Consider the following 12,981-nt stretch of genomic DNA (forward strand, 5'->3'; position numbering starts at 1 on the left):
AATATCATAGCCATCGTTACCATAATATATGGTAACCATTACCATAATATATGGTAACCATTACCATAATATCATAGCCATCGTTACCATAATATATGGTAACCATTACCATAATATATGGTAACCATTACCATAATATATGGTAACCATTACCATAATATCATAGCCATCGTTACCATAATATATATAGTAATGGTTACCATACATTATGGTAACGGTTACCATATATTATGGTAATGGTTACCATAATATTATGGTAATGATAACGATAATATTATGGTAACGGTTACCATGTAATATGGTAACCATTACCATAATATTATGGTAACGATGACTATAGTATTATGGGAACGATTACCATAATATTATGGTAATCATTACCATAATTCTTTTACATGTGATATGGGAACTGTTATCATAATTATAGGAATTGTTCCCATACTTATGGGAACTTTTACCAGAAAGTATGGGCCTATATCCCATAATTCCAAGTAATCATTACCATAACGGTATGGGATGATATTTCATAAATGTACTAGGAACGGTTACCATTAATTTCTCTCCGTGTACCAATTTTTACTATGCTGTCGACCAAACTTGAAACAGGAATTGAAGCATCCAAAAAATTATTATGCTCATACGAAAAATTATTATGCTGTATCAAAATCCTTACTACGCGCAATAAACTTATCGATAAGCTTTTTAAAAAATTACTTTCATACATTATTATAATTGTGATGCGGCATAATAATTTTTTATAAGAGCATAATAACTTGTTGGATGCTTTACTTCCTGTTTCAAGTTTGGTCGGCAGCATAATAAACATTGGTAGGCTTCGAGCCAACATTTTTCTCCGTGTATTTAGTGTACAGAGACTAACCTACATCATTAACCACATTTTAATGGATTTTTTATACTCCTGCTTAAGAAGGTACCTGATACCTTGTAGTTGGTCTTTCAAGTCTTTAGGTGTGCATTGTTAATAAGATTGAATTTACGATAAATTTAATTTATATTTGTAATGAGTGAACTTTTCCATCTTTTTAGGCTTTTAATGGTTTCATTTTTATAACATTCCGTGCTAATTTCTTTTTTTGATTCTTGGTACTACTATTTCTATTGCTTCTTTTACTTCTGTTTCAATGATATCTAGGAAAAAAATTACCCAAATACATAGAAAATTGTACATGGGTATTTTAAGTCTTTATTATATGGAAATAATGCATATGGTACAATCTTTGCTAAAACGATTGTGAAAATAGCTATCGTTATACCATAATTGGAATAAGCTTCAGGATGAAATATACGGAGTAACGTATAAACCGCGAACATTGCCACTTTCAAACCAGCCACTTTAGAAAAACAAAAAAAAAACGTACTTATACACCCCTAGTAGAAATAATCGAGTTTTCACTCGATATAAACCAGTAACTGGCCAGTGATTTCGAGTAAAAACTCGAAATCGCGCCACCTACAACTAAGTCATAAACATGGGTCACACCGACACTGTACCTTTACTAGTGTGTGTGTCTGTTTATTTTTTTCTGTTAACCTGTGCGCGTCGTTGTTTTAAAAAATATTAAAAAACAGTGTGAATTAATTAAAATTTGTGTATGTTAACGTGGAAATATTTTACAAAATATATTACAAAATGGATGCAGTAAAAAAATTTGACACAATAAATGAATTGCGACTGTGGGCGATAAAATCAAATATTGCAGATTGTTATTTAGACGAGTTGTTAAAAATTTTGCAAGCTGGAGTTCTTCCTGAGTTACCAATAACGGCAAAAACATTTTTAAATAAATGTAGTGTATCTTTTGAAATTGAAAAAATGCCAGATGCTGATGAAGTTACTTTATTGTCAGATTTATTGTTGTTATTCTATTAATCTAATGATGTTATTTATTTCATAATATAAATAAATATAAATTAAACGTTTATGTCATATCGTTTATTTAACATTATTTTTATTTTATTTGACAATTTTTTATAACCCTTGATAACCTCAATATTTAAAATTGATAGTTTCACTGAAGCCGCCATGTTTTGCTCGATCTCTAGTAAAACTGGCCAGTTACTTGACAGAAACTCGATATTACACTGGCTAGTTACTGGCTAAAAACTCGATATCATTTCTACTAGGGACACATTGCTTTATCTAGAGAACTTCATGAGTTGTAATGTCCTTATTTTAATAGTTTGAAACAACTTTACAAACAATGATTTTTGATGTTATATCAAATGTTGCTTTTCAGTAATTCTGAGAATAGAATTTCCTCAGTTTTTTTTTTTTTTTTACAATTATTGTTTCGTAGGCAGTAAAAATTAGGCTGCTTAGAGTTTTTGTCAAATGTAAGGCGAAAGTTGGTTATTTGATATCTAAGTATTGACTTGCATGTAACAAGTAGTGAAATAATTTTTTTTTCTTTTAATATTGAATATTTTGTTTACATTAGTATTTTTTTCTAACGGAAATTATTTTTGGTATAGAATCGAAGCAAATCATATGATAATCAAAATCTATGTTCGGCTACGATAAATTTATGATAATATTTATCGATAAGTTTTTCTTGCATATAGTCGTGACGAATATTGTTATTAACTTACCGGTGAGTAGAAAAAGCTTGATACAGAACAAACGACGAAATTGTTTTTTATCTGTGATTTCCATTTTGAATTTATCTGAGATATTTTCCCCACGTTGTTCAGCCTTAGAAAACCAAGCTAATCATTTCATGATTGTTGCAGTAATGTATACCAAAAGACTGTTTTTTTAAATTCCTAAGTTTTTTATTATATACAAACACGGAAAGAATTTTTTGATAAAAATTACTCTGTAATTTCGAGTAATCCTGGCCGTTGCCAAAAATTGGTATTTTTTGTTTTAAATTTAATATTTTTTGTTTAAATATTAACGTTGCTAGACCACGTTTTACTCTACTACTGAGTAATTCTTTAAAAGTCTTATATTTAATCGATTATTGTGAATATCTCATCTTAATCTATTTATTTTTACTCCATGCGATTAATTTTTACTCCCCAATATACCATTCTTTTAAACCCATTAACTTTTTGATGAAAAACTGCTTATAACTCGAATAAATTTTCTTATCTATGGAAGTAATTTTTACTCTAAACTGCAGAGTAATATTTCAGTAGTTTTCGTTAATCTTCGGTTATTATCGGCTTGAATTAAATGTCTTTTATTTTGCTCGCGACAACTTAAATGTTACGCACACAAACGTAGGCTTGGAAAAAAAGACGATCTCTGTATCTCTCTATAATTTAATATTTATTTTAAAATTAAAAAAAAAATTTGTATCTTTTCTTTTTCAACACAATAAGAATAATTTTTTTTTTATTATTTTTCAAAATATTTATTTTAAGTCATATTCTAAAGCAATTAGATGATTTTTAGATTTTTTATGAAAATTTCAGCCTATTAATTGTAATTTTTATTGTAATTCAATATAAATTTTATAAATTGAATCATCAACTTTTTATCATAACCTACGAGTAAAAATTGAATTAGAGAGAATTTATTTAGACAGCCGATAGGTGTAATTTTTACTCGTAATTGTGAGTAAAAATTAATCTGATTGATTTTTACTCCCTGAAAGAGTAAAATTTCGTAATTCGAAAGTAAAAAGTCGTAATGGCCCAAGATTACTCGATTTAGAGTAATTTTTAGAATAAATAACATGGCAATATTCATACGAAAATTCTTTCCGTGAAGGACAGTAGTATGCTTTTTGGTGCAACACACGTTGCTCATTTATCCACATGGCACAGATAGGGGGTCGGATATCGATTTTTCCAAATACAAGACGGACGGATCTCGACTAGAATAACCCAAGAGCTATTTTCAAAGTTAGGGGCTATGGTATTTGAGAAGTAAAATAGTTTCGATCAATACCTGAGTCATAAAACACTTATAGTTTTTGGTGTAGGGCGTCACCATGTAATTTGAAAACATAAAACCCAACAGATGCACGGAGAAATTATTCTTGCTTGAAATGCTATAGTGTCATAACATTTCCGGACCATGTTGGCCACTTGCCGGAAATTGAAATAACCATATGTAAAAATTGCTATGGTAGTAAAATCAACAACGATTATATCACTAATTAGTATAACCATTGAAAATTTTTCTATGATCACAGTAATTTCTGCATGTGTTTATTGCCATTTTCAACAGGTGGTCAACATAGTCCGGCATTACTACTACATCATCGCGTTTCAAATAAAAATAATTTCTTCGTGTGCTTTACAACTAATATCATATAGAAATAATAAACAAAGTCATTTTCTTTTCACGTAGTCACAGTCGTATATCCTTTTTTTATTATTACATCGAGAAATTTATAATTTTATTAGCCAGTCTATAATACATTCAATTGACCACAATCATGTATTTTCATACGTTAAGTTTTCTTTTCGGAGATGTTTGGTAACTCGTTTTGTTTTTTAGAATCATTCTTACTAGGAATTTTGATACTTTTATCGAGCCCCACTGCCCATACGAATAGTAATAATGAATTAAGGTAAAAGAGTACTGACGTGAGAACTTGATTTTTATTATGGCAACCCATAAATATTTCTGTTTTGGATAATGTGTCCAGTATGTTTATGGAAAAAAATAGCACACTAGCCATTAGTAGTTGAGTAACACTGGAACAAAATGTTATTAATAATATATATATATGACTTAAAATGCAATTACCGTTAAGAAAATTTTGAAAAAACTTACCCAAATGCATAGAAAATGATACATGGATATTTCGAGTCTTTTTTGTACGCAAATAGAGCATATGGTAGAATCTTAGTAAAAACAAATGTGAAAGTACTTATCGTGATGCCATAATGCAAACAATCTCCTAAGTGAAATATACTGTGTATCAAGTGAACTCCTATCATTAGCCATATTGAAGTAGACACTTTAATAAAACGAAATAAATGTACTCATACACACATTGCTTTATCTGGAGAACTTCATGAGTTGTAATGTTTTTATTTGAATACACGGAAAGAAAATTATGGAAACTGTTCCCGTAATTTTGTGAAATTTTTTCCTATATCATCATAGGAATTACAAACCTAAATTATGGGAGCAGTTCCTATAATTATAGGAATGTTTCCCATAATTATAGGAATAGTTCCCAAAATGGTATAGGAATAGTTCCTATACCATTATGGGAATCATTCCCATAATATTATGGGAATAGTTCCCATACCATTATAGGAACCATTCCTATAATATTATGGGAATCATTCCTATAATATATAGGAACTATTCCTATAAATTATAGGAATCATTCCCATAAATTATGGGAACCATTCCCATAACATTATAGGAACTATTCCTATACCATTATGGGAACTTTTCCTATAATATTATAGGAATAGTTCCCAAAATGGTATAGGAATAGTTCCTATACCATTATGGGAATCATTCCCATAATATTATGGGAATAGTTCCCATACCATTATAGGAACCATTTCTATAATATTATGGGAATCATTCCTATAATATATAGGAACTATTCCTATAAATTATAGGAATCATTCCCATAAATTATAGGAACCATTCCCATAACATTATCGGAACTATTCCTATACCATTATGGGAACTATTCCCATAATATTATAGGAATAGTTCCCATAATGGTATAGGAATAGTTCCTATACCATATGGGAATCATTCCTATACCATTATGGGAATCATTCCCATAATATTATGGGAATAGTTCCCATACCATTATAGGAACCATTCCTATAATATTATGGGAATGGTTCCCATACTATCATGAAAAAATTAATTTAAAGAAAAGTGTGGCAATCACTTTTACAATACACAGAAATTTGATTAAGTATAGCAACAAAAATTCAAACATTGAAAAAAAAATCCATATTTAGCAAAAATATTAAATTTTTTAACAAAAAATTTTTTTTTAACAAATTTAGCGTCGAAGAAGCTTCATTTGGATCTCTCCATATTATTCGGGAAATTTCTATACTGTTTTGCAAAAAAAAAAATTTTTATGATATTATTGGAGTGGTTCCCATAACATAATGGGAATAGTTCCCATAATATTATAGGAATAGTTCCCACACCATTATGGGAATAGTTCCCATAATATTATGGGAACTATTCTCATACTATTATGGGAACTATTCCCATAAATTATCGGAACGATCCCTATAATAGTATAGGTACTATTCCCATACCATTATGGGAACCATTCCCATAATGCATAGCAAAACTTCCCATAATTTTCTTTCCGTGTAGTTTGAAACGACTTTACAAAAAATGATTTTCGTTATATCAAATGTTTCTTTTCAGTTATTCTGAGAATAGAATTTCCTCAATTTCTTTTTTTTTCTTTTTACAATTATTGATTCGTAGGCAGTAAAAATTAAGTTGCTTAGAGTTTTTGTCAAATATAAGTCAAGAGTTGGTTATTTGATATCTATAATTATTAACTTGAATGTAACAAATAGTAAATAATTTTTTTTTTAATATGAATATTTTATTTATATATGTGTATTTTTCTAACGAAAATGATTTTTGGCATAGAATTAAAGCAAATAATTTGATAATGAAAATCTATTTCTGGCTATGATAATATTTATCGATAAGTTTTTCTTGCATATAGTCGTGATGAATATTGTTTTTAACTTACCGGCGAGTAAAAAAAATATGATACGGCGATATTGTTTTTTATCCGTGATTTCAATTTTGAATTCATCTGAGATATTTTCCCCACGTTGTTCAGCCTTAGAAAACCAAGCTAACGGTTTCATAACTGTTGGAGTAATGTATACTAAGAGACTAGTTTTATAAATTTCTAACTTTTTTTATTATATACAAAGGACAGTAGTATACCCTTCGGTGGTCTGACTGAAACTAATGTTGTACAACACACGTTACTCATTTATACACAGGGCACAGATAGGGGTTTGGATATCGATTTTTCCAATTACAGAACGAATAAACCCGGGAAGTTAAAAAAAATATAATATAATAAATTTATTTTTCCTACTTAAAATTGTTTATTAAATTAATGTTACATATTAAAACAAAATTTTTTACTTATTAATAAATTCTTATTTGTTTAATTAATAATTACACAATTTTTTTAAAAGAGAGAATTGAATCAATTAGTAAAATAACCCCTTCAACGATGTTTAATGATCCTCGTACAGTTCCTCGTGTGATGCCATTTTCTATGTCTTCATAACGAAAACCAGGATATATTGACGCAAGACCTTGTATAACTTGGACATTATTATTTTTAAAAATACAAACAAGTCTTATTCCAGATGTAAGAAATAAAATAAATCCAACAAAATTGAAAATTCCATGCTGGTAAAACAACAATGATTCATTCGAATTATTTAAATATAAATTTTGGCCTAATTGATTTTTATTAAATTATACACTGTACACGGAAAGAAAATTATGGCAGCGGTTCCCATAATTTTGTGAAATTTTTTCCTATACCATCATAGGAATCACGACCATAAATTATGGGAGCGGTTCCTATAATTATAGGAATGTTTCCCATAATTATAGGAATAGTTCCTATAATTATGGGAATGATACCCATAACACTATAGGAATGATTCCTATAATTATAGGAATGGTTCCTATAATTTATAGGAATGCTTTTTATAATATTATAGGAACCATTCCCATAATATTATGGGAATGGTTCCTATAATCGTATGGGAACTATTCCCATAATATTATGGGAATGATTCCCATAATGCAATTGGAATGGTTCCCATAATGCAATTGGAACGGTTCCTATACTATTATGGGAATCATTCCTATAATATTATGGAAATAGTTCCCATACTATTATAGGAACCATTCCTATAATATTATGCGAATGGTTCCCATATTATCATGAAAAAATTAATTTAAAGAAGTGCGGTAATCACTTCTACAATATACAGAAATATGATTAAACATAAATACGAAAATTCAAACATTGAAAAAAAAAATAGTATTTGGCAAAAAAACATTAAAATTTTTAACAGCACAAAACATTCAAGAAAATCCAAATTTTGGGAAATTTCTACACTATTGTGCAAAAAAAAAATTTAATGATATTATAGGGATGGTTCCCATAACATTATGGGAATAGTTCCCATAATATTATAGGAATAGTTCCTATACCAATATGGGAACCATTCCCATAATAGTATGGGAATGATTCCCATACCATTATGGGAATGGTTCCCATAATGATATGGAAATGGTTCCCATAATATCATAGGAACCATTCCCATAATGGTATGGGAACTATTCTCATACCATTATGGGGATGGTTCCCATAATATATGGGAACCATCCCTATAGTAGTATAGGTACTATTCCCATACCATTATGGGAACCATTCCCATAATGCATAGCAAAACTTCCCATAATTTTCTTTCCGTGTAAAAAAATCAGTGTTAAAATGAATTAACACCGGCGTAGGCGGTCTCAATCGGCGGTGTTAAATCGGTGTAAGAAAAATTGCACGCATAGAAATTAGAATTAAAAAATATTTGACATATAAAAAATTTTAAAAATTCAATGAATACTATCTGGAAGAAATTTTAATTTTGCTATGTACTCATTAAAATAATTATTTATGTTATACGTAATTTATTTAAAAATTACACAATTTTACGCCCACCATTTCAATCACAAATAATTTAATTAATTATTAAAACACTGTTTAACTGTACACAGAAAAAAAGGATATCTTGCCCGTGTAAAAAAAAAATTGTTGAAAAAAGGTCAAAAAAGTGTTGACTATTTTAAACTTCAAAACTTGACACAATGACGAACTTATTTTAAACAATTTTCAAACTTCTGAAATTACACAGAAAAAAACATTTGACATAATACTATAAATTAACATTTTTCAGTGCAAAATACGTTCAGAAAAAACTGAGTTTGAACCATTTCTGAACGTTTTTCTTTTCAGCATATCTTGATAATATGAGGATATTTATTGATATTTCTCTTGAATTTTTAAAAGTTTAAAAAGCGTTCAAAAAAAGTTTGTAGTTGTGTCACGTTTTGAAGTTTAGAATAGTCAACACTTTTTTGAGCTTTTCTTAACCAATTTTTTTACACGGGTGGCGCAAGAAATTTTTTCCTGCCGCAAGAATATTTTTTGCAATTTTGAATGAAAACGAAAATTTTCTTGGTTCAAGAACAAAATTTTCTTGAATTTAGTCATCTTGGCATAAGATGTTTTTTTTATTCAACTGATATAATATATGTTTCTTGAAGTAAGAAATATTTTCTTAAAGTGAGAAAAACAAATATTTTGCCCCCAAATATAATCTATTGTTCGAAGAGTAAAATATTCTTTCTTTAAGAATAATCAATTTTGAATCGAGATGATCTGTGGCTCTAGTCAAGAATTAAAAGAACTCAACTCAATGGTAAGAAATATCTTGGTTTAAGTATTTTGTTGTGTTGTGGCAAGTAAGCGTAGACATTTGAACCAACAGCAACTGCGCTCACGGCTCAACGCAAAAATTCTCTTGGGAAAGCTAACTGTGCTATACCAAAGTGTCGGTAGTGTAGACTCGACATTGTACAGTGTGCTCACTGGATATAGGTAAAGTAAACGAACGTTCAGGGAATGATCGGATAGCATAACTGGTAAAGCTCTCGCGTGATGCCGAATTGGTCTGGGTTCGATTCCTACCATGAGCAAATCATTTATTTTTCTCAAGTTGTTCATGAACCATTAATCGAAGAAGTTTATTTCTCATCCCCTCTACTGCCGTATTGTGATAGTCTGAATATACACATATAATTTCCTGCTTCACAACATTTAATATTTATACTAGGTTAAATTCACTCAAAAATATAGGACGGTATATATTTTTAAGTAGAGTCATTTATTTTCTTGAATCGAGACTACGTCTTTTTAAGTCAAGAAAAAAAACCATCAATTCAAACCCTAGTAGCAATTTTGTCAAAGCCTTGTACCAGCCTGGATCAAGATACTTTAAAAAGATTTTCGATCAAGAATTGTACAAGAATTGGTCCAGATTCTTGACCAAGATTATTGGTCAAGACTTGAGCCATACTGTAGTCAGAATTTGTCAAGAATTTGACCAGAAATCTGGAGCTGTCTATTGCTAAACTTTGGGACTATTCTTTATAGAGGTTCTCATTCTACATTAGTTTCATTTATAATACTGTAGTCGAGAAATGAGTTCTCTGTAGAAAATGAATCTAGTTTTTTTAAAAATGCGAGCGACAGCTTATTGAATTCGTCATTAAATTTGACAAGACATTTTTTTTTACAAATAAAAAAAGCAATTTTTATAAGACAAAATCAAATAGAAAAAACGAGAGACTCTGATTATTAGCAATAACTCAAAAATTAATAGAGGAAGCGTAAAATTAAAAAACGATTCTTAAAGAAGAAGCAATTTTCGATTTGTCACAACTTTCGGAATTCTATTCCCATTTTTTATAATTTTAATTATTCATCTTAATCTATTCAAAAACTTCCGAAATTTTTTAAGTGCTAGAAAATTCTGAAAATCAATTTTTCTAGGCATTACTACAAACTCAATGCGTAATTTAAAAAAATGACATTTTTAAACTTGTTGACTCAACTATAAATGAGAACCACTGCAATACTATACTTTTTACATTCAAGTGGAAAGGAGGGAAATAGGTGCGCGCTCGTCGTCTTTTGCGTTTCTCGCGCAAGTCTATGTCAAAACTCTGGGTCAAAAATCTGGTCAAATTCTGGTCACAGACTGGCCCAAGTCTGCAGCCAGTCTGGATAAAGATTCTTGATCAAGTGTCTTGGTCGAGAATTGTACAATTCTTTACAAAGTGCTTCTCCAAGTGTCTTGCCGAAGAATCTTGCCCAATTCCATTGCTACTAGGGTAAATATTATTTCTTTCATAAAGAAAGTAATTGTATTTTTTTAAGAAGATATTTGTATTAAATGGAAGAATTCTATGTCTTCGGCTAAGTAAATATTTGCATGATTCAAGAAAAGTTATTTTATTAAATTAAGAATATAATTTATTTAAATCAAAATTAAAATTTTCTCATTCCAATAGACCGTTGTCTTGAGTCGATAATGTAGTTTTCTCAAACTGAGAGTAAATGTTCTTCTGCCACGCAAAAAAAGTTCTTGGTTTGAGATGTTGATATATATTGTGACAATTTACTACACGGAAAGAAAATTATGGGAAGTTTTGCTATGCATTATAGGAATAGTTCCCATAATGATATGGGAATGGTACCCATACTACTATAGGGATGGTTCCCATATATTATGGGAACCATCCCTATACTAGTATGGGTACAATTCCTATACCATTATGGGAACCATTCCCATAATGGTATGGGAATAGTTTCTATACCAATATGGGAACCAATCCCATAATATTATGGGAACCATTCCAATACTATTATAGGGAAAGTTCTCATAATGGTATGGAAACTATTCTTATAATATTATGGGAACTTTTCCCATAATGTTATGGGGACCATTCCCATAATATTATAGGAATGGTTTCTATACCAATATGGGAACCAATCCCATAATATTATGGGAACCATTCCAATACTATTATAGGGAAAGTTCTCATAATGGTATGGAAACTATTCCTATAATATTATGGGAACTTTTCCCATAATGTTATGGGGACCATTCCCATAATATTATAGGAATGGTTTCTATACCAATATGGGAACCAATCCCATAATATTATGGGAACCATTCCAATACTATTATAGGGAAAGTTCTCATAATGGAATGGAAACTATTCCTATAATATTATGGGAACTTTTCCCATAATGTTATGGGGACCATTCCCATAATATTATAGGAATGGTTTCTATAATAGTATGGGAACTATTCCCATAATATTATGGAATGATTCCCATGATGGTTTAGGAACTATTCTGTTACCATTATGGGAACCATTCCTATAATATTATAGGCATAGTTCTCACACTATTATAGGAACTATTCCTATAATGTTATGAGAATGGTTCCTATAATGTTATGGGAATGGTTCCTATAATTTATGGGAATGGTTCCTATAATTCATAGGAATAGTTCCTATATATTATGGGAATGATTCCCATAATATTATAGAAAGTATTCCTATAAATTATAGGGACCATTCCTATAATTATAGGAACCATTCCTATAGTGTTATGGGTATCATTCCCATAATTATACGAACTATTCCTATAATTATGGGAAACATTCCTATAATTATAGGAACTGCTCCCATAATTTATGGTCGTAATTCCTATGATGGTATAGGAAAAAATTTCACAAAATTATGGGAACATTTTCCATAATTTTCTTTCCGTGTATACTCACCAAATAAGACGTAAAAGCTTCTTGTTTTGATAGTTTTTTTTACTTGGTTAGAAACAAAATAAATTTGATTTAAAATAAATATTCTTGAATCAAGATTATTTAACTTGAATTAAAATTTAATTATTCTTGATACAATATTTTTATAATATTAGTCGAAGAAAATGTTCTCGGATTAAAAAAACCCAATTACTCAGCGCAAGAACAAAAAAATAAAGGCAAAAGTTATCTTGGGCCGACTCAACCTTTTTTTCTGTGTAGTGATCGAGTAACTAAAGATTTATTAAGTAAAAAATTTTAACACCGGTAAAGAATATTTACACCGGCGGCGTTATTTTAACACAGAAAATTTTAACACCTACACCGCCTGGACTTACCCCGATTTTTTTTTTACAGTGTATATTTTAGTGTATAAGTGGTAATTAAACTTACGATATTTCGATCCATACGAATTATAAATAGTTCACTACAGAGTAGAACAGATATTATAATGATGTATCCTACTTCCGTTCCGATCTCTAACAACATCCATGGCAAAGCATCAGTAGTAAATAATGAAAATAAATGTAACCCTACAATAGCCCATAAAAATATCTA

General features: G+C 29.7%; 2 protein-coding genes across 3 annotated transcripts in view; one reads left to right on the forward strand and one right to left on the reverse strand.

Moving 5' to 3' along the window:
• The window catches only part of LOC130669490 (dynein axonemal heavy chain 10-like), a 166,672-nt gene that overhangs the window by 82,654 nt on the left and 71,037 nt on the right, over positions 1 to 12,981 (forward strand). The gene's annotated exons all lie outside the window — the stretch shown is intronic.
• On the reverse strand, positions 4,324 to 6,891 carry LOC130669493 (uncharacterized). Its single transcript, XM_057472435.1, has 3 exons — positions 6,687 to 6,891; positions 4,754 to 4,940; positions 4,324 to 4,674 (listed from the first exon to the last, which is right to left on the reverse strand). The coding sequence occupies exons 1-3, from the start codon at positions 6,805 to 6,807 to the stop codon at positions 4,428 to 4,430; spliced, it is 555 nt and encodes a 184-aa protein (XP_057328418.1). The 5' UTR covers positions 6,808 to 6,891; the 3' UTR covers positions 4,324 to 4,427.

The sequence above is a fragment of the Microplitis mediator genome, chromosome 6 (genome assembly GCF_029852145.1).
Source record: "Microplitis mediator isolate UGA2020A chromosome 6, iyMicMedi2.1, whole genome shotgun sequence".
In the NCBI taxonomy this organism is placed as follows: domain Eukaryota; kingdom Metazoa; phylum Arthropoda; class Insecta; order Hymenoptera; family Braconidae; genus Microplitis; species Microplitis mediator.

What these genes read in the sequence shown, in the direction of transcription:
- LOC130669493 (XM_057472435.1), bottom strand. Translation starts at nt 6,807, where the DNA reads ATGAAACCGTTAGCTTGGTTTTCTAAGGCTGAACAACGTGGGGAAAAT. An exon ending in CATATTTTTTTTACTCGCCG is followed by an intron (nt 4,941 to 6,686) that starts GTAAGTTAAAAA and finishes GTTTTATTAAAG; the next exon opens with TGTCTACTTCAATATGGCTA. An exon ending in ATCATTTTCTATGCATTTGG is followed by an intron (nt 4,675 to 4,753) that starts GTAAGTTTTTTC and finishes ATTTTGTTCCAG; the next exon opens with TGTTACTCAACTACTAATGG.